The sequence below is a fragment of the Camelus dromedarius genome, chromosome 1 (genome assembly GCF_036321535.1).
Source record: "Camelus dromedarius isolate mCamDro1 chromosome 1, mCamDro1.pat, whole genome shotgun sequence".
In the NCBI taxonomy this organism is placed as follows: domain Eukaryota; kingdom Metazoa; phylum Chordata; class Mammalia; order Artiodactyla; family Camelidae; genus Camelus; species Camelus dromedarius.
This window is the reverse complement of record NC_087436.1, coordinates 10,234,995-10,257,853: the sequence shown is the minus strand read 5'-3', so window position 1 is coordinate 10,257,853 and position 22,859 is coordinate 10,234,995. Positions and strand designations below refer to the sequence as shown.

The 22,859-nt window shown below is 41.3% G+C and overlaps 1 protein-coding gene across 2 annotated transcripts in view; it reads left to right on the top strand.

Moving 5' to 3' along the window:
* The window catches only part of MARCHF1 (membrane associated ring-CH-type finger 1), a 436,459-nt gene that overhangs the window by 343,198 nt on the left and 70,402 nt on the right, over positions 1-22,859 (top strand). The window contains exons 4-5 of one of the 2 annotated variants that reach the window (XM_064487462.1): positions 10,512-10,591; positions 10,872-11,639. In XM_064487462.1, coding sequence (XP_064343532.1) covers positions 10,512-10,591; positions 10,872-11,639 — 848 coding nt within the window. The remainder of the gene's footprint in view (positions 1-10,511; positions 10,592-10,871; positions 11,640-22,859) is intronic. The other variant, XM_010986366.3, reaches the window with a different exon arrangement.

The following is a 22,859-nucleotide window of genomic DNA, read 5'->3' as shown; positions in this document are numbered from 1 at the left end:
ACGGTTGCACGTTCTCTTCCTAGCAGTCCTTTTCCGTAGATGTTGTATTGACTACACTTAATTGAAGGAGGGAAAGTGGGGCTCAAAGAGGCTAAATAACCAACGACTTTATCACTTAAATATTGGAGGAAAACAGCCACCCATCCTGATTCCTGATATTCATAGTAGTCGTCTATCACACCATGATTAATGGGATTAAAACACTCTTCTTACTTTTATTAAAATCAAAGATTTCAAATATTATGGATGTAGGTAACCTGAAAAAGAAACATTTCTCACAGTCCCGCCTTACAAAGATCATCCGTGCCAGTGGTTGGATGCATATTCCTCCGAATGTGTCCTGGCCGTATGGTAACATACTTCATGAAAGCATGCATTACTTCTGCTTGAGACCAAATGAGATCATACCACAATTTTGAAACTTGACTTTTCACTTGAAAGTATATCCTTTAAATGTGGGTGTGGCATTTCTGGGTGTGCATGCATCTCATTCTTTTTAATGGCTTATGTATTTCATTGTAAATAACCGAACATTTATTTGGTTTGTTTCTGATGTCTTGCTGTTACAAACTATGAACAGTTCTTGTTGTGGTGAACATATCTCTGGGCAGTTGTGTAAATGTTTCAGCAAAACTGATTCCTATGAATAGAGTATCTGACTTGACTAGGATAGACATTTTCTGTGTTAATAGTTTACCAAATTGCCCTCCAGGTAAGTTGTGCCGGTTTGCAGTTACTTGAGCAATATAGGGCAATGCTTGGTCCCCACACCTCAGATTTGCTGGGTGTTATCGGTCTTTTTTTCGAATGCGCTGATCTGATAAGTGAAAGTCAACCCCATTGTTAACAGAATCTGCACTTCTTTGGTTGTTGAGATTGAGCATTTTTTATACAAGGCATTTGGAATTCCTTCTGCGAATGTGGAATTCTCTGTCAACTTTCTGTCTGTTTCACTCCTTTGTCTCTAAGATCGATCAGCTTTTCTTTCTTGATTTGTAAAGGCTCCCTGAATTCTAGGAAAATTTACTGTTTGGCTGTCATATATGTTATGAAATATGACATTATTTATGGCTTTGAGTTTTGTCAGGGGTAATGTCGGTGTGTAAGTATATGTGCTTCTTTTTATAAATTAGAAGTTTTCATTTTTTAAATTATGCTCCTCTGTCTTTTCTTATATGAACGTTTTGTTTCACATCATCCTAAGAAAAGGATTCCCTTCCACGATATTATAAATACATTCAGTTATGTTTCCTTCTCGTACTTCTATGGTTTATTTTACTATATTTAAATCTTTTATTTACCTAAACTTTAGTGAAAGTGTTAAGGAAGGAATCAAGCTTCACATTTTCCCAAATCCCTAGTCATTTTTCCCCATGCTATTTATTTAATAACCAGCATTGTTCCACTGATTTGAAATGTAACTTTATTATGCACTAAAGTATAGGTAGATAGACAGGTAGATAGATAGATTTCTATTTTAATGGTCTGTCTTTTCCACCTGCATATTCTTATTTCTAAAGATTCACGCTACATTTTGATATTTGCCAAAAGTACTCTAACCCCTAGTTTCACTAAGCTTTTATTAAAGAATTTTCCTAGATGTTTTCCCATGTTACTTTTTCCAGCTGATCTTTCAATTAATTTTTATCATATTTAAAAATAAAACAGCCTTAGGATTGTGTTGCTTAAATGATCCCTTTTCTTGATCCCACTGTATCCTGGATGTATTAAATCCTAATTCTTCTCCCTGCTGACAGTCAGCCCCGGACCTGCCAATTTTCAGCCACCAAAGTCAGCTCTGAATGCCCACCTTTAATCATTTCCATTTTCTGCTGAAAATCTCTGAGTAATTTTCCATTTTTTTCAGTCTACAACCCAAAACATTTCAATATGGCCTCTAGGACCTCCCTCTACTCCTTTCTCCTGAGTTTGTATCACTTCTGTCTCACTCACCACCTTCCCTCCAGCCATTACCAGACTTTCTGTGGTCCCCGTAGCAAGCCACATTCTCCCTACTCTGCTCTTACACATTCTTCTGCATCTGCACTGCTCTCCCCTGCATTAACTCACACCACCCTTTTGAGGGGGGGTATCCCCTGCTCTGGGACCCTTATTACAAATCTCTGCTCCATCCTACACTAGGGGCCCTTCCTTCATCAGAACTCCCGTTACTAGGCGATTGGGGTCCATGAGACTGCTCAGATTGCCTGTTGGCTTACACCTCTTCTCCACTGAACAAGCAGCCCCGTCAGATGCCATCTGTTTCCTTATTCCCAGGACTCACCAGGGTTCAGATCCCTGACTCATGCAGGCTGAGCAAATGAGTTAAAAGTGACACTAGCTAAGGTTAACTGTGTATCAATCAGCATGTCAAGTAGATTCCAGTGAACACAGATGCTGTTTTCGTTGGGCTCAGGTAGTTTTTCCGGGAGGTGTTCTCGGGCAGCACACAAGGCTTGGACAAAGTAAGACGGAGAAGGGGGAAAAGCCAGTAAAGAGTATGTGGAGCCATGATCCGCTTGGGACCTTTTGAGAAACTCTGGAAGTCACCTCGGAACTGCCCCTTGTAAGGATAGATGAGCTGGGGCTTTTATCTGCTGAAGGAAGGCACCTAATGTAGGAGGGAGTAGATATTTAAAGTAAGTCCATTTATCCACTTGTTCCAATCCAAGAGTCGTCCCCAGGAATTTAACTTCCCCTATACTCTCAGATGGTGCCTGTGTGCAGCCCAGCAAAGCATGTAATACCAGGGAAGCCCCAGGGCAGAGAACTCGAGGGACACAGCACTCAAGTGGGAAGCAGTCCACGTGCAGGTGAACCCTGAATAGAGCCGAGGGTACCGGGAGGCGTGGGCAGCGTCTGCTAGCAGCAGTAGCCCACCGGCCCACTGAGCACATATAAAGTAACATCGGGTGTGAGTTACCTGAAGACTCGAGGCTCAACAAGGAATGATTTCAGTTCCCTTCAAAATACTTCCAGATTATAGACCTAAACACTGTTTGATTCAGGGTCACAGTGGATCAAAAATCTCTCCAGAGGAAAAGGTGCCTCATTTTTAATGTTCTGTGCCATTATTCATTGATAAATCACTTTCCTATTGCAGAACAAGCATTTGCCCAGACCTGTGAGGTTATAAAATTTGTTTATTGAGATGATGTCTGTTTCAGCATCTTTGCCTGTGCGGCTTCATAGAATTGGCTTTAACACACCATCACGTAGCCATGGACACCCACGATGATGCTCGTCGTTCACCCTCGTAGTCACATCATCAATGATGGGAGGTTACTTTGGGGCTGCATTGCCTTTTTAAAATAGATACACACTACTGTATATAAAATAGATAAACAACAAGGACCTACTGTATAGCACAGGGAACTAGATTCAGTTTCTCATAATGAGTTTTAATGGAAAAGAATCTGAAATATATGTGTATAACTGAATCACTTTGCTGTACATCTGAAACTAACATTGTAAGTTGACTACACTTCAATTAAAAATTACGAAAAAAAAAAAAGAGAATGGGTAGCAAACATCACATTGTGGCCTTTACTCAATGCCTGCTGTATATAGAGCTTTCTACTAACCTCAGTGGAATAAACCATACACAATCCAACAAAACTTACTGCTTACGGCTTAGAGTACAGAAATGCTTGTATTTTACAAAAACCAGCTATGCTGTTCAATGGGTCCATATAGGAAGTTAATCTAGGTTAGAAGACTTGAAACAAGTGAGTTCTAATACAAATACTCAAGAGATCACTGAACATTGGACTGGTGTCCAAAGATGATGTTCAAAGACTTTAAAAAGACACAGCATTCATGGATTGATAGAAAAGACCAAGAAAATTAAAAGTCACAAGGACACAGTTGCAGATCACCCTGTTGGAGCACGTTAAAGACGCCAGCCTTCGCTCTCGGCACACTGCTTCCTCTGCCTAGAATATTTTTAATCTCTGCTTTAGTAACTCCTCCTTTCCTTTTGAGACTCACTGAAGAGTTCTGTCATGTATTAGTTTCCTATGACTGCTTCAACAAATTGCCACGATCGTGTTGCCATGAAACAATGCAAATGTATCATCTTCCAGTTCTAGAGGTCAGAAGTCAAACGTGGGTCTCGCTGGGCTACAGATCACATGTCAGCAGGACCGTGTGCCTCCTGGAGGCTCGAGGGGAGCTTGTTTTCTGGTCTTTTCCAGCTCCTACAGGCCACCTGCATTCCTTGGCTCGGGTCCTCACCCTCCCTCTTCAAAGGGAGAAGCTGGAGAGGGTGTGGAGAAAAGGGAACCCTCTTACACTGCTGGTGGGAATGCAGTATGGTGCAGCCATTATGGGAAACAGTATGGAGATTCCTCAAAAGACTAAAAATAGACTTACCATGTGATTCAGCAATCCCACTCCTGGGCATATATCCAGAGAGAACTCTCATTCAAAAAGATACATGCACCCCAATGTTCATAGCAGCACTATATACAATAGCCAAGACATGGAAACAACCTAAATGTCCATCGACAGATGACTGGGTAAAGAAGATGTGGTGTATATATACAACGGAATACTACTCAGCCATAAAAAATAATAAAGTAATGCCATTTGTAGCAACATGGGTGGACCTAGAGATCATCATCCTAAGGGAAGTAAGCCAGAAAGAGAAAAAAAAAATATGATATCATTCATATGTAGAATCTAAAAAAAAAGGGACACTATTGACTCATCTACAAAGCAGAAGCAGACTAGCAGACTTAGTAAACAAGCATGGTTACCGGGAAAAGGAAGTGGGAGGGGATAAATTTCGGAGTTTGAAATTTACAAATGTTAGCCACCATATATAAAAATAGATTTTTCAAAAGTTTCTTTTGTACAGCACAGGGAACTATGTTCAATATCTTATAATAACCTTTAATTTGAAAATATGAAAACAAATATATGTATGTATATATATGACTGGGACATTGTGCCTTACACCAGAAGTTGACACATTGTAACTGACTGTACTTCAATTAAAAAAAAAAAAAATATATATATATATATATATATATATATATATATATATACACAAAGGCAGAAGCATAGCATCTCCCCTCCTCTCTGACCTCTGCTCCCATCTGTGCCTCTTCTCTCTCCGACTGTAACTCTGCTGCCTCCCTCTTAGAAGAACCCCCTTGATGACGTACACTGGGCCCACCAACCAAGATAATGCGGGATCATCTCCCCTGTCTCCAGATCCTTAACATAATCACATCTGCAAAGCCCCTTTTGTTTATCAGGACACATACTCACAAATTCCAGGGATTAGGATGTTGACATCTTGGGTGACTTGGGTGGGGGTGAGTGGGAGTATTATGCAGCCTTCTGACTTCCGCTTGAAGGTTTTCTGACCTCTTGAGTTAGAATTAGTTTCTTTTCCTCTGAATCCCACAATCTTCTGTGTATATTGTTTTCTTTCAGTTTTTTAAAATTGAAGTATATTTGATACATACAGTATTATATGTTTCAGGCGTAAAACATAGTGATTCACAATCTTTAAAGGTTATACCCATTTATAGTTATTATAAAAGATTGGTTATATTCCCTGTGTTGTGCTGTATATCCTTGTAGCTTATTTATTTCATACATAGTAGTTTGTATCTCTTAATCTCTTACCCCTATCTTCTCCCTCCCCCCTTCCCTCTCCCCACTGGTAACCACTAGTTTGTTTTCTATATTCGTGAGTCTGTTTTTTTTGTTGTTATATTCACTAGTTTTTTTTATTTTTCAGAGCCCACATATAAGTGATATCAGACAGTATTTGTCTTTCTCTGTTTCACTAAGCTCAGTACCCTCCAAGTCCATTCATTGTTGCAAATGGCAAAATTTCATTCTTTTTTATGGCTGAGTAGTATTCTAGTAGTAGTATTTGTGTACACACATCTTCTTTGTCCATTCATCCATTGATGAACACTTAGGTTGCTCCCATATCTTCTCAATTGTAAATAATGCTATTGTGAACACTGGAATGCATATATCTTTTCCAAGTAGTGTTTTTTGTTTTTTTTTCCAGATATTTGCCTAGGAATGGAATTACTGGGTCATTTTAGTGTTTTAAGAAACTTCCGTATTGTTTTCCACAGTAGCTGGACCAATTTACATTCCCACTAACAGTGCACAAGGGTTCCCTCTTCACATCCTTGCCAACACTTGCCGTTTGTGTTTTTTTGATGATGGCCATTCTGACAGGTGTGAGGTTTTATCTCACTATAGTTTTAATTTGCATTTCCCTGATGATTAGCAATGTTGTGCCTCTTTTCATGTGCCTGTTGGCCATCTGCATGTCCTCCTTGGAAAAATGTCTATTCAGTTCTTCTGCCCATTGTTTTAGTCAGGTTGGGTTTGGGGTTTTTTTTTTGATGTTGATTTGTATATATATTGGATATTATCCCCTTATCAGTCATATCATTTGCAAATATTTTCTTACATTCAAAAAGTTGTCTTTTCATTTTGTCCATGGTTTCCTTTGCTGTGCAAAAGCTTTTAAGTTTAATTAGGTCCCACTTGTTTCTTTTTGATTTACTCTTTTTTTCAATTCAAGTATAGTCAGTTTATAATGTTGTATCGATTTCTGGTGTACAGCATAAAGTTTCAGTCATGCATATACATACATTATTCGTTTTTATGTTCTTTGTCGTAAGTTACTACAAGATATTGAATATAGTTCCTTGTGATATACAGAAGAAACTTGTTGTTTATCTATTTTATATATAGTAGTTAGTATCTGCAAATCTCAAACTCCCAATTTATCCTTTCCCATGCTCTTCCCCTCCCCCACCCCAGTAACCTTAAGTTTGTTTTCTATGTCTGTGAGTCTGTTTCTGTTTAGTAAATAAGTTCATTTGTGTCTTTCTTTTAGATTCCATATAGAAGTGATATCATATGGTATTTTTCTTTCTCTTTCTGGCTTACTTCTCTTAGAATCATGATCTCCAAGTCCATCCATGTTGCAGCACCATTTGTTTATTTTTGCTTTTATTTTCTTTGCTTTAGGAGATGGATCCCCCAAAATATTGCTACAATTTATGTCAAAGAGTGTCCTGCCTATGTTCTCCTCTAGGAGTTTGATGGTTTCTGTCTTACATTTTGGTTTTCAATTCATTTTGAGTTTATATTTGTATATGGTGTGAGGAAATGTTCTAATTTCATTCTTTTACATGTAGCTGTCCAGTTTTCCCAGCACCACTGATTGAAGAGGCTGTCTTTTCTCTGTTGTATATTCCTGCCTCCTTTGTTGTAGATTAATTGCCATAAGTGCATGGGTTTATTTCTGGGGCTTTCTACCCTGTTCCACTGATCTACTTGTCTGTGTTTGTGCCAATACCATACTGTTTTGATTACTGTAGCTTTGGAGTATAGTCTGAAGTCAGGCACCATGATTCCTCCAGCTCCATTCTTCTCACTCAAGATTGTTTTGACTATTTGGAGTCTTTTGTGTTCCCATACAAATTTTAAAATTATTTGTTCCAGTTTCTGTGAAAAATACCCTTGATATTGTGACAGGAATTGCACTGAATCTGTCGATTGCCTTGGGTAATATGTCCATTTCAACAATATTGATTCTTCCAATCAGGTATTTTATTCTTTTTGATGTGATGGTAAATTGGATTGTTCCCTTAATTTCTCTCTCTGATACTTTGTTGTTAGTATAGAAATGCAACAGATTTCTGTATTTTAATTCTGGATCCTGAAACTTTACTGAATTCATTGATGAGCTTTAGCAGTTTTCTGGTAGCCTCTTTAGGATTTTCTGTGTGTAAGTATCATGTCATCTGCAAACAGTGACAGTTTTACTTCTTTTCCAATTTGTACTCCTTTTATTTCTTTTTCTTATCTAATTGCTGTGGCTAGGATTTCCAAAACTATGTTGAATAAAAGTGGCAAGAATGGGCATCCTTGTCTTGTTCCTGATCTTGGAGGAAATGCTTTCAGCTTTTCATCATTGAATATGATGTTAGCTGTGGGTTTATCATATATGCCTTTATTATGTTGAGGTATGTTCCATCTATGCCCACTTACTGGAGAGTTTTTGTCATGAATGGATGTTGGATTTTGTCAAAAGCCTTTTCTGTATCTATTGAGATGATTGAATGGTTTTTATTCTTCAGTTTGTTAATGTGGTGTATCACATTTATTTATTTGCCAATATTGAAAAATCCTTGCATCTCTGGGATAAATCCCACTTGATCATGGTGTATGATACTTTTAATGTATTGTTGGATTTGATTTGCTAATATTTTTTTAAAGTTTTTGCATCTATATTCAATAGTGATTTTGTCCTGTAATATTCTTTTTTTGTGATATATTTCTCTTGTTTTGGTATCAGGGTGACGGTGGCCTCAGAATGAGTTCAGAAGCACTCCTTCCTCAGCAACTTTTTGAAATAGTTTCAACTCTTCTCTAAATGTTTGGTAGAGTTCACCTGTGAAGCCCTCTGGTTCTAGACTTTTCTTTGTTGGGAAGTTTTTTTTTTTTTATTACTGATTCAATTTCATCACTGGTAATTAGTCTGTTCATATTTTCTGTTTCTTCCTGATTAAGTCTGGGAAGATTCTGCACTTCTAAGGATTTGACCATTTCTTCTAGGCTGTCCATTTTATTGCGGTATAGTTGCTTGTCGTAGTCTCTTATGATCTTTCGTATTTCTGTGCTGCTGCTTGTAACTTCTTTTTCATTTCTGATTTTATTGATTTGGACCCTCTCTTTTTTGTTCTTGATGAGTGTGGCTAAAAGTTTATCAATTTTCTTTATCTTTTTGAAGAACCAGCTCTTCGTTTCATTGATCTTTTCTATTTTTTTTTATTCTGCATTTCATTTATTTCTTCTCTGATCTTTATATCTTTCCTTCTACTAAATTTGGGTTTTGTTTATTCTTCTTTTTCTAGTTCTTTTAGGTATAAGAATAAGGTTGTTTGAGATTTTTCTTGTTTCCCGAGGTGAGCTTTTATTGCTATAAACTTACCTTGTAGAAATGCTTTTGCTGAGTCCTACAAAATTTGGATCATTGTGTTTTCATTTTCAGGTATTTTTTATTTCTTCTTTAATTTCTTTAGGGAGCCATTGGTTGTTTAGTAGCATATTGTTTGGCCTCCACATGTATGTGGGTTTTGCAGTTTTTTTTCTTGCTTTTGATTTCTGTGTATAAATCTTTTTTCAACATTTTTCTTAGTTGAAGTATAGTCAGTTACAGTGTGTTGATTTCTGGTATACAGCACAATATCCCAGTGATGCATGTATCTTTAATATGAGGATTTTTAGAACTACTTTGACATTTGGGGTGAATCTTTTCACTTTTTCTGTTATTTTCTTGGTAGAAGTTTTATCTGTGCAGTTAGACTGGCCTCAGTCTGGGCCTGGTACTCCCTCAATTTTTGCTGTGTAAAGGGGTGGGGGTGGGTACCTTGCTAGGGAGGTATGAAAACAGATGGAAAAGCAGGATTTCTCACCTAAAGCTCTGCTCTATTACCCACTAGTAAGGAGCAGCACCAGTTCCCAGTTTCCCATCTGTAACATGGAAATAAGCCTAGTATTTGCCACATGTGTTTCTTGTGAGCGTTAATGAATGAACATGTGAAAATTACTTAGAACAGTGGCACATAATAATCACTCAAAGCTGCTTATTATTATTATTTCCCACTTGTGAGATTGTGAGAATTAAAGAGACAGTAGATAAACCACGCAGCACAGTGATTGGCACACAGTAAACTCTTAATTCAGTCTAGCTTTTGATTTGTCATCAACGTCTGTGCTAAATGCAACAGGTAGAGAAGTCAAAACAGTGACAAAAATGCTGTGTTTCAAAGGTGGGAGTTTCATAAAATGTGCTTAAATCTGTGCCAACCATCTCCATAAGTTCAGGCTCTCTTTTTTCTCAGGCTCAACATGGTCATGAGGTTAAAAGATACAGAAGTTCAATAATGTTGTGACGGGTAGATTTTATTAGATTCAATGGTGAAATAATAATAATAATGACAACTGTAGGCTTTTGAACAACACAACATTTTAAAGATATGTCATCTCATGGGGCCTTAAGGTGACTTCATGTAACTCCAGGCAGTTTCCAGCCACCTAATGGCTACTTGATTATTCAGGCCTCCCAGAATATCATCATCTTTGTCACAAAAATAGCCATTAAGTCCTTTCTATCATAGGATATTCAAGTGTCACCCATTTGTCTCCAAGGCAAGTTGAGCCATTCCACTCAAAAGTTTACAGTAAATAGAATAGAAACTTGTGGAATCATCTTCCTCTCTCACAAATGAAGCAACAGCCAAGCGGCACAGCCTCTCAGCTGGTCCAAGTTCCTCAAACAAGTTTTACTTTTGCAAAACGAGCCCTCTGACTTCCTACATTCGATGAGCTGCCTTACAAGCAACATGACCGACAGTCGCGTTTGTTGTAACTTTTTAAACATGTGGAAAAAAAGCAAGATCTCGACCATGTATTACCTTAACCAAGATGCCAAATTATCTAACTTGTTTCTCCAGGCCAGCAGCCCAACGACAGGGACAGCTCCCAGGAGCCAGTCACGGTTGTCCGTCTGTCCATCCACTCAGGACATCTGCAGGTAAGTGCTCAGCTGATGACCCTGTTCAGTGTTTTTTTTAGACCAGTGTTGCGTGTTCTTGTCGGAGATTCAGACCGTGTGTGGTTCTTGCTTCTGCTGTACATTTGTCCAGGGATGTTTTACACCAGCGTAATTTTTGCCTGTAGTGCGTTTCCCTCATTCGATCTTTGCTGAACCACCTTCGGGTCCATGCGTTCGTTTTCATCACTCTCTCTCTCTGTTTTCCCGTGGCTTTCCTCTCCACTCCCGTCTCCCATCCTTCGCCCGCCGCTTTGTCTAGATCTGCCGTCTTACATGACTTGTCAGAAGCGGCCTTTGAGCAAAGCACCCCTGTCACGGTGCTGGGCCCTGCTAGGAAGGAGTCTGGTCAGAAATCAGTCAAACGGAGGCTGAGGAGGAGGAGGAGGAGGAGGGTGGCGGACAGACACGAGTGTGCAGAAGAACGAGCCACAGGGAGGAGAAAGGATGTTCACCTCCAGATCTCCAGCCCTCGATGGAGGGAGACCGACACAGATTCGTCAGACTCCACCACCGCAGACGAGAGTCACTGGATCCAGGCAAAGAGAGCAGCCCAAGTGAAGTTCCACCTGGCACGGAGGAGGAGGAGAATTAGAAACAAACCAAGTGGCAACTTGGATGAGTCCTCTGCTGCTGGTGGAATTGAGCCAGGAGATGTGGGATCCCAGGGTCAGGCGCCAGCACGGCTGACGGAGGGGGAGAGCTCCTTAAGTCTCCACAGGGGAGAAGGCACCAGGTACCAAGAATGCGGTCCTTCCCTGCTGGGAGGGGCCTCTGAGATGAAGAGACCCTTAAGAAGCCATGAGGGAAGCAAAGGCAGGTCCCGCCACCGGGGTCGTCAGCGCCTGCCTGGTCTCGGGCAAAGTGAAACAATCAAGAAAAGGTTTTCAGAGACAGATTCCAGCCCTGAAACACCAGCAGCGAAAGAAGGGGGCAAGTTTGTGGACGATGCTGGGTCCCAGGTGAATAACCCTGCCCAGAAGCCTCCCGCCACCCACCAGGACGGGTCTGAGGATTTAGAAGCGTGCAGGTCAGTCACTGCAGAGAGAGACGTGGTGCCGTCCAGATAGATGTCCCCCTGCTGTGAGTTAAGTGTGTGTGTCACCTGCCCTCCAACATAGCGTTTATTCATACTGTTCTTGGTCTGACTGGATGCAAGGTGATTCAAGGAGAGAAGGGGAGGAGAAGAAGGATGCAGAGGTATCTGGGAGGGGGGATTGAAAGCTGTTCCAGATTAGAATTAGATTCCCCCCTCTTCCTCCTTTTAATTGCATAAGGATTTATGCTGGCCAAGGGAGTGACAAGCCAGTGTCGCTTAGTGTCACCCTTAGACTCTTCAGTGCACATTTGATGAACTGTTAGCACCCTGGCAGAGGATAGTAGACACTTGGACGTTTTAAGGTCAGATTTTTTTTTTTTTGTATCAGAAAAAAAATCTCTGCGGTTGGTGCTAATTTGTTCTCCAGTTGTCTGACTCAGCAGGGTAATTGGAGACTAAAAGGACACAGAAACGGGTCACAGCCATATCAGTGGGGTTGCTGGAGCCCCCAGGGAAGGAGACCACATTAACTTTGGTGATCATCGTGTCCTCAAAGAGTGTGGCGTGGCTTTGAGCCTGCTTGCGTGCATTTTTTGACTCAGCTGTGTACATTTTCCAAATTAACTTCACGTTTAAAAGACTGCTGTGACTATCCAGGCTGGGATGCACAAGTGAGATCACTTTGAACAAAACAAGGCTTTCACATTTTCATATTATCCATCGTCATTTCAGTTGCATGGATTCTGTTTGGGGGCCAGTGAAGTTCGGGTGGCGAAATACGTGGTTTGAGGGGTGGGGGGGGGCTTGTTTTTTATGAAAGTTGAAGTTCTTTTATAAAAACAAGTCTGTGTGTTGCATGTGAATCACATGACCCAGAGAAAGCTTCCTATGTCCATCAGGTCTGGATGGAAATAATATTCTAATGGTTTGTTTCTCTGAAAGTTTTAGGAGATGGTCATTTATAAAATGCACATTTAGTTATTCACTCAAGCATTCATGAGGCCTCAAGATTTGTTTGAAAATACTACAGCTGAAGGTGTGTATGGTTTCTGAGATCTGAGAGCTTACAGTCTGATGGGGGCCAGGGACAGAAAACAATTTCACAGTTAATACACGATTACAATGGTGAGGAGGAATGGAAGAACATACAATGAAGAAAGGGTACCTATGGTAGGAAATCAGAAAAGAATTCTCTTAAGAAAATGACAAGCTGTTGGGGGAGGGTATAGTTCAGTATAGCATGCATGAGGTCCTGGGTTCAAGCCCCAGGGCCTCCATTAAAATAAATAAGTAAATAAATAAACCTAATTACCTACCCCCATCCAAAAAAAAAAAAAAAAAAGACACACAAAAAAGAGATTAAAAAAAAAAAAGGGAAGAAAATGACAAGCTGACTGAGGGTCGAGGCTGGCAGGAATTGATCAAGGAGAAACAGACAAGGCGGTCCAGGCAGCATGCCACCGAGGTCCCAGGAACCCAGACCCACGTCTGGGTGGTGGCCAGGGTGTGGTGAGCAGGGTGGGTGGTGGAGATTAGGGCGGAGAGGTGGGGTGGGCCAGGTAAGCATGTGAAGGGACTTAAAAGAGAAGTGACCCCATTTGACTTCTATACTAATGCAAGTTAGTTTCTTGTAGTCTTTTGAATATGGTTCAAGCGTGGCTTTGCTAAAATGTTGGGGGATGGAATGCTGTACTATTTCTGGTCTCGACTAAGAACTCCCCACTTTCAAACATCTGTTGTTATTCCCCCAAAGCTACTCCAACATAACTGAATGAAAGACAGTCGAAGAAACGAGTTGGAGACGTTAATGGTAATTGGAGGTAAAAGCAGTGCCTGTAATTAAAGCCGAAGTGACTGTTTCTCCTAAAAGCGCTACTCTGGAGGAACATTTTGAAAGATGGAATATTTCACTTAGACTTCTATTAATGAAAGTGAGATCGATGGGCCTGCAGTTACCATTTCTTGCTGTGGGTTATCATCCAAATATACCCACGAAGCAAATCCTCCAGGCAGCGTATTATACTAGCTGCTGAAGATAAAAAGTGACAAAAGACTTGAGTCTTCCCTTAAACGGCCTAGAATCGAGTGGGAGCAATCGAATGTACGCTTGAAAAGATGAAAGTTCAAGATAGTACAGGGTGAGTTTAAAGAGAGGAATACCGCAGGAATTTGAGGAAAGAAAAGTTACCGAGAGGCAGTGCAATCCGGGAACCGCTGAAGAGGTGGGATCGGGGCTGAGAGAGGAGAAGTTAGTCTGGCAGAGATGCCTGGCTGGCTTCCAGGAGCTCAGGGCCGAGACAAGGACGAGGGAACAGCTCGGCGTGCCTGAGGCTTCCGTGAGAACTCATGTGACGAGGGTGGAAGGTTTGCATAGATTGATAATAACGGGAATTTTTTTTCCGTGACATGGTGAAGAGCACATGCACATTCTTCCAGGGAGCTTAGCTCTGTTCTGTGCATCTGTTTTCAAACCGCCTTGCTGGGTACCAAGGAGGCTGCCCCACGGCTGAGGGCTGATCAGGGCGCTTGTGTTCCTGTTAGCACATCTTCCACCAGAAAGTTGGGGTTCTCTAACATTCCTGTAAGAAAAAAAAAGAAGATTCCACTGCAAAAAATACTGCAGAACAGCCTTTGCTAAACGAAGCACGCTTGATGAAGGATCACATACACAGAGCAGTCACAGCGTCCCTGAAGGGATACTGGGAAAGATCCTAGACTTAGGAGAAGGTGTTGCGATGTGGCGAAGCCTCCTTCCATAGGATGAGGGGGTGAGGATGCTGCAGGGTACTCAAAGGGAGGAACCGGTGGCCTTCGGGCAACCCCCTCGGATGACGCTCCCAGGTGAGCGGGAGCAATCGTAGTGCTGGAATTGGTGAGGGCACCAGACGGAGGGGTCAGGAACGACACCAGACCTTGGAGCTTGGAAGGCAGGGAAGGCTGATGTGACTGACAAAGGCGGAGGAGGTCGGTCAGAGGTCAGTTTGTTTGGGAAAGGCATAATGAGTTCAATTACAGGCAGGCTGTTTGTAGTGACCATGACGTCCCAGGGTCAACTGTTCAGCAGACAGTGTAAGTCACGTTACTGAAACCTGGGAGAGCAGGCAAGGCTGGGCCTGGGAGATTTTTCCAGCATTACTGAACTACACACAGACCAACAGTGAACAGCTGCATCTTTGCAATGGTCATTAACATGATATACAGACACAGGGCAGTGGCACTTAAAAGCGAGAATCTTCTCAAGGCCAGGGAGGGCATGTCGAGGTGGGTACCGTTCTCAGGGAGGTGACCGTGATGCCTGGGAAGTGGATGAAATCTGTATGTGAGATCACATGTAGGGAAAAAGCCCCAGGCTGAGCACCAGGGGCCCCCCTGTAGGGGAGGAAGGTGACCTGCCAGAGAAGCAGCGATCGCCTGTGAAGGGCACTCCTGCTGCTTCAGACTGGCCTAGGCAGGACCCGTCTCAGCCACAGCTGCAAAGCAGAAGCAGCTCCTGAGTCCTTCCTTTTCTGTTCCTGGCATTTGTCCCACAGGGAGACTCTGCCCTCCTTCCCACCTTATCAATGCCTCCGCAGAGAAAATACATTGTGACCTGGAATTTAACTTAAACCATCATGCCATCACACCCACACTTCCAGAGTGGGAAAAGCTTTGCCTTTTTTTTTTTTTTTAGAAAATTTACATTAAAAAAAATAAGTTAGATCATATTAGCTCACACTTGAAACTTTTCGGTAGCCTCTTAGTTGCTGTCAGAGGCAAGTTCAAAGTCTTTACTATGATTTACAAGGCTCTGCATGATCTGTCTATCAGAACTGCCTCCCAGGCTTTAACACTGTCATTTTTTAAAACATTTGTTTAAATGTTTATACAATTTTTAAAGGTTACTTTCCATTTGCAGTTATTACAAAATATTGGCTATATTCCCATGTTGTACAATACATCCTTGTAGTCTCTCTTGCTCCCAGTATTTTGTGCCTCTCACTTCCCCGCCCCTGTCTTGTCCCTCCCTCTTCCCACTGGTAACCACTAGTTTGTTCTCTATTACCTGTGAGTCTGTTTCTTATTTGTTATATTTACTCATTTGTTTTGTTTTTAAGATTCCACATACAAATGGTATCAGACAGTATTTGTCTTTCTCTGTCTGACTTATTTCACTTAGCATAATACTCTCCAAGTCTATTCATATTGTTACAAATGGCACAATTTCATTTTTCATGGCTGAGTAGCATTCCTGTGTGTGTGTGTGTGTGTGTGTATACACACCATATATATACCACTTCTTCTTTATTGATTCATCTGTGGATGGCTACTAGGGTTGCTTCCATGTCTTGGCAATTGTAAATAATGCTGCTATAAACGTTCTCAAAAAAACTAAAACTAGAGCTAACTACCATGTGACCCAGCAATTCCCCTCCTGGGTATATATCCAGGAAAAGAAAAAAAAAAAAAAGACACCGATTTGAGAAGTTCCCTGCACCCCAGTGTTCACAGCAGCATTATTTACAATACCATCATTAACAATGACCTATTCATTGCTGTTCTGTCTCCAGTGCTCTGAAAGTGCCAGGCCTGTCCCTTTCAGGGCCTAGAATCTCTCCCCACCCCCCCAACTCTGCCCTTTACCAGACTAACTCCTAGTCATTCTTTCCTGATTGAAACATCACTTCTTCAGGGAAACCCTCATGATTCCCTAAGCAATGCTCAGCTCCCCTTCGCATCTGCAGTGTCGTTTTTAATTGCTAACTTAGAGGTATTTTTGTGGTTGATGATATCAGATTTGTTCACTGATCTGTTCCCACAAAGTACCTGGGACAGCACCTGGAAGACAGCACATACTCAGCATACAGTGTTTGAATGAATTGACTTGGGGAAAATGAATTTTTCCGGAGGGAGTCATTCTTCCTGTGTGAAATCCTGGCACTCGGTGGAGGGTGACCTCCCCTCCTTGGAACCACGTGTAAAGGAAACTCTCCAGTTCCCAATGCTTGGTGGATTTCAGCATCTGCTCCAGGGCCTGTTCAGACACAGGTCACTGCACCCACTCCCAGAATTTCTGACTCCCTCCCTCTGGGGGTGGGTCCACGAGCTGCATTTCTAACATGTTCCCAGGTGATGCAGAGCTTACTCATCCAGAGACCACATTTTGGGAACCACTGTTCTGTGCTACAAAGTCCCCCTGAGCTTTGAGTGGGAAAGGCTGAGTTTGGGGAGCATAATTACAGTTTTCTGTCACATTTTCCTAAGTGCTGACACAAAGCATGATCAGATCTCTTTCCTGGCATTTCACGCTGCCCTGCCAGCATTGGGCAGGTCCTCCCACTAAAACCATAGACCGACCAAGTCCCAGCCTTACCAGGAACTCAGATGTCACGATTTGACTATTGTTTCCCTTCAAACCCACTTCCTCATCCCAGCTACCCCGACTTCCGCCTGTGAGTTCACAAAGCCCCTGAATTTCCAGTTTTTGACAAGTTTTCTTCTGCATCAGATATATCTGATCTCCAACCAAGTCCCGTCACTTCTTCCTCTAGATGCTGCTTTGATTGAGGTCTTCCTTCTTGTTACCAGCATCCTCTTCTCTCCACTTCTGTTCTCTCCCCACATCCACCCTCAGGTCTCTTCTACGCTGAAATTGACTGAAACCACTTTAAATGAGCTTAAGCAAGAGAGGGAGGTGTCAGCCACAGAGATAGAAAACCCGGGTCACAGTTGGCCTCGGGTCTCCAGAGACTTAAGCCATACATGTCTCTCTCTCTCCTCCTCCTCTGTGTGGTTCTTATTTACCCCAGCTGAAGACCAACTTCCTCCAGACAGCAAAAGGAAGAAACAGTGGAGACAGAGACAGCTTCGGGCTTACATGTTACCAGCAGTGACTTTACAGAAAAGGGAAATGTTCTCTTCAAGCAGTTACATATGAAACCCTAAAGAAGGAATAGAATTAGCCTGCCTCATGTCACATCCTGGGGCTAACCACCGTCACCAGGGGTAGGGGGCGTTACGCGTGGATCAAGTCCTTGGGCGGAAAGGTTGTATTTAAAATGTGGCTATTGGCAGTCCCTTCAGAACCTGATGAATTGGGGAAAGGGCATTTCAACACCAAAAAAGAACAGCACCAGTACCAGAAGAAGTGGGGAAAAAATTATTAGCAGAAATCAATCAATCAATCAATCAGAAAAAAAACAAACAAACAGTAGTACTCAACTACTACCAAATACACTTCTTCCCTTCCTAAGTGGATTTCTCTTCTCTCCAAATGCCCATATTTAAATATGTTCCCTCATTGTTTATCCTCTTCCATAAAGCTTTCCCAAGCTCTTCCGGTCCAGGGGTAACCGTCTCCTTCTTGGAATTTTCGTTAACCTCTCTAGTCAATATCATTGGTTGAGTATTCAGTCATCCTCCAGGGGTTTCATATGTGTTAGATCTCTTTTCTCTACACAATCAGCTCCTGGAAGGTAAGAATTATCTCTCACACCTGTTTTGTGCCTTACACGGTTCTCAGAGTAATTTTGGAATTCAGCAATTGCTCTGACAGAACTTTTGGAATGGCTTCATAATCAGTGAATACTGAGAGGAGATGTGCAAAAGCCTTGGGGACTATAATGGAGATTGGGTGACGCAGGGTAACATAAATAAGATATATTGAATTCTATCGATAGTTTCGTTAGAAGAAGAAGAGCCTAAAAAGTAAATAACTCCTGGTGATGTTCTAGTTCTACTTTGGGTTGGATGATGAGTTTGAAGGTAATACTTTGTATTATTCTGCAACAGTCTTCACTATACATATTCTCACATTTTTCATTTAGGAAAAAAATTTTGAGGAACATTGGATGAAAAATGATTAAAACAGTGCCTATGTTGACTTGTTTAATTCTTGAAGTAACTTTAATCTGGGTGTGGGAAAGTGGAGAGACAAAATTTCTAAAACTCCAGATGTTCATAGCAGAAGACTACTTTTCAAGAGCAACAGGGTCATGTTTTTTGCCAAAGCAATAGAGTTTATCAGATTGATTTAGGTAATTTTGTTTTTTTTAATTGAGGTATAGTCAGTTTACAATGTTGTGTCAGCTTCTGATGTACAGCATCATGTTTCAGTCATACATATACATACATAGATTCCTTTTCATATTCTTTTTCATTATAGGTTACTATAAGATATTGAATATAGTTCCCTATGCTACACAGATGAAACTTGTTGTATATCTATTTTATATATAGTAGTTTGTATCTGCAAATCTCAAACTCCTGATTTAGCCCTTCCCACCCCCTTTCCACCCTGGTAAACATAAGTTTGTTTTCTATGTCTTTGAGACTATTTATGTTTTATAAATAAGCTCATTGTGCCTTTTTTTTTTTTTTCAAAGATTCTACACATAAGTAATATCATGGAATTTCTCTTTCTGGCTTACTTCTCTTGGAATGACATTCTCCAGGTCCATCTGTGTTGCTGCAAATGGCATTATTTCATTCTTTTTTATGGATAAGTAGTATTCCATTGTATAAATATACCACAGCTTCTTTATCCATTGATGGAAATTAAGGTTGTTTTTGTATCTTGGCTATTGTAAATAGTGCTCATGTGAACATTAGGGTGCATGTATGATTTAGATAATTTTTGAATCCCAGGCCTGAGCTCCTAAGAAAATTGTGCTTAAAATAGATCTTTTTTATCCATGTCATCTATCTGTAAACCCAAGTACTCATTCATTCACATACTGAGCAAACTATTTCTTGGGAATTCATTCTGTATCAAAACAAGATTCTAGAAGCCAGAAATACAATGGAAAATTCAGTAATGGTGTCATCCCTAATGAACTTATATTCCAATTAGTAAGACAAATAATCACACAGATAAATGCAAAAAAAAAAAATCCGTTTATCAGTGATGCTAAAGGAACATACAGCATCTGGTAGCAGAATGCAGGTTTCCTTGAGGAACAAATAATTAAGGAGCAATCCAAAGGAGAAGGAAGAGTAAGTGAAGCATAGAGAGGAGATATCCTGTTCTAGGAAAAGTATATGACACAAATGATCACACAGAGATGAGGGAGATTTAGGAGAAAAGGATTTCAGTGCTGCCCGCAGAGAGCAGGAGGATGGGGTGGGAGCCCACCACGGGGTCTTCATCCACCAAGTCAGGGCTTTGGATGGTGTTTGAATGACAAGGGGAAATTCCTGTAGACTCTTAAGGAAAAGAATGACCCTGTGTTTTGGAAGAACACTCAAGCTGCTTTTGGAGAACAGATAAGAAGGGCAAGACTGAAGTCAAAGGAACCCGATGAGACAGCCAGACAGGTGTTCCAGGGAGAAGGTGATGGTGGCCATGAGAATAAAAGATGTAGGTGGATTGTTAAAGTATTTTGAGAGTAAATCAAATAGGACTTGATGATAACATACGTATGGAACTGGTCTCAAGTTTCTGATTCAGAAAACTGAGTAGATTCTAATACTGCTAGAGAGAACTACTTTTGAGAGAACATACTGCTTGAGAGGCAGATATAAAAGGAGGAGTTTGGGGGTAGGGGGGTGGGACGTATAGCTCAGTGGTGGAGCGTGTGTTTAGCATGCATGAGGTCCTGGGTTCAATCCCCAGTACCACCATTAAAAAATTTTTTTTAAAAAGGAGTTCAGTTTAAGACAGGACAAGTTTGAGGCACAAGATAAACATCCAAAGAGAGCAGATACACACTACTTTATATAAAACAGATAAAGGGCAAGGTCCTACTGTATAGCACAGGGGACTATAGTCAATTTCTTACAGTCACCTACAATGAAAAAGAATGTATATATGTGTATATATATATATATAACTGAATCACTATGCTGTACACCAGAAACTAAAATAAGATTGTAAACAGACTATACTTTAATTTTAAAAAAAGTTTTAAAAAATTAAGTAAACAGAGATATCAAAGAGACATATACAGGTCCGGAGTTCAGAAGAGACATGGTGACTTTAGATGAAGATCAGGAAGTCTTGAGCCCGTAGGTGGTGATTGTCAGATCTCCCACAGAAAACTGTAGACTGAGAAGTGGAGGGCGTGGAGACCCTGTGGAACAGCACCATTTAGTGGCCCTAGGAGAAGGAGCAGGTGGAAACCCAGGAGCGTGTGAAGGAAGGAGAGACTGGACCAGGTGGAGGGAGAGGGGAAGTCAGGGGCCTGTTTGTGTTTCTAATCTAGAGAACTCTTGAGCTCAGAGAGAGAAAGAGGCTGAAGATGCAGAAGACTGAGAGGATTGCTTATTTGAGGCCCCACAGAGAAGGTAGGAAAGGAAAGGACCCAAAGCCCAAAATAGAAGGATCTGTCCTGTTGCAGAAAATAGGAAGCGAAAGAGGAGATGGTAGATGTGAACAAATGTAGATCTTCAGATTAGAAAAGCTTCCTTTTGATGGCCTTGGAGAGTAAGGGGGTGTGGCAGGGTCAACCATCCAGGGAAATGTGAATTTCAGATAAACAGCAACTAGCTTCTCACTGGGACACACTCGCACTTTAAAAAGTATTTGTTGTTTATCTGCAATTCAGATTTCACTGGGCTTCCTGTATATTTTTTCTAAGGCTGGCAACGCTAAGAATAGCAAGAGAAAAAGGCTTATCGAAAGTGCTGCTGAGGCTTGTTACTGAGTTTATGTGGCAGCAGCAGGAAGTGCAGTTTATCCCTGCAGCTCATCCTTGAAATGCAGACACCACCAACCAACCAAAGTAGGCACCTGGACGCCAGCCTGAGGGAGTGGCAGCCAGTTGACACACCTAGCACAGTTTTATGTGTTCATCCCCACGGATCCCCAGTTAAACTTGAAGCTTAAAAACTAGGGCAAGTGTGCTTTACAAATAAGATTTTTGAAGCAAAATAACATTTCAGTGAGTAGTTTTTCTCTCTGATTATTTAGAGAAGAAAACATACTTCTCTTGACTGTCTCCTTTCAGGCAATTATGATGGTCATTGGAAAGAGTGGATTCAGGAACCAACCAAATCACTTTCCAGTCTGCTCTTTGAGGACCCTTGAATCTTAGCACATTTATCATCTCTTGTTACTGAACCAAACTTGGGTCCCCTCTCCAGGGCGCAGTCTACGGACACCAGGTTGTGGTGATGGTTCAGCCTTTATTGAAGACGCCAAGCAAGGAGTCAGGGCAGCTGGTGCTCAAAACACCCAAACTCCCTGATGGGTTTCAGCAAAGCATTTTTAAGGGCCAGATGAGAGGGAGGGTTCCCAGGGTATGTGATCAGCTCGTGTGTAATTCTCTGATTGGTTGATGGTGAGGTAACAGGGAAGTGTCACAGAGGTTAATGTCACCAATCCTTAGGCACCAGCAGGTCTGGGGGGCTACGTGCTCATGGTCATCAAGTAGTTAATATTTTCCATTTGGTGGGGATTTAGCATCTGTAAAACAACTCAGGAAGTGTGCAAAACGTATAGTTATCTGGGTGCTTCAGAGAGGAGCTACAGCAGAGGATTCTTCCATCCCAGAAAGACCCCACGGGGTCCTGCTCGGTGACACTATCTCCTCCTTGGACATTTTATTTCCTGGGAGCCTCCTTCCTTTGAGAGTCCCTAACTGTGAAAGCATTCTTTCTAATATTTAATAGCCCATGTCCTTCTATTTTCTGTTAGTCCTAGATTTATATTCACTCAGTAATAGATTTTTTTTAACTTTTGTTACATATCCTGTTACTTCTTTCTGTTACTTTTTCCTTTTTCTCTGCAAAAATGAGACTAACACTCTGTGATCCAAGTCCAATTTGGTGAGTAAAAAATAAGCTGTTCAGAGTCTCGAACATTCCAGTGAGAAAGGTTATCTGAAGTGACCCAATGAGATGCATCCATTTCCAAGAGGTAACAGACCCTTAAGAAAGTTCCCAAATTTATTGTGTTCCTTATACCCTTGCCTTTGTTTTGCTGAGTGTTGTAGGAGTTAACAATCACCTTTTTCCTGTTCATTTTAATAAGAGCTGAGCTGATAGGAAATACAGGCGTGAACGTTACTGGTGACCCGCCAGAGATGAGTTACTCTGGGTGACTCCATGTGGAGTCACAAGGTCTCACTTTCAATTCTTGTTTTCTCTTTACTTGGAGCCAGCAGGCTGGAAAAGGTAATGGGGCCCTCTCTTTATTTATGTGATCAAAAATGAGAAACAGGGCCGTGTATTCCAAAACACGCATTGCTAGTCTGATACAATGTTTTAGAACTAATTTCTTTCCTTGAAATGAAT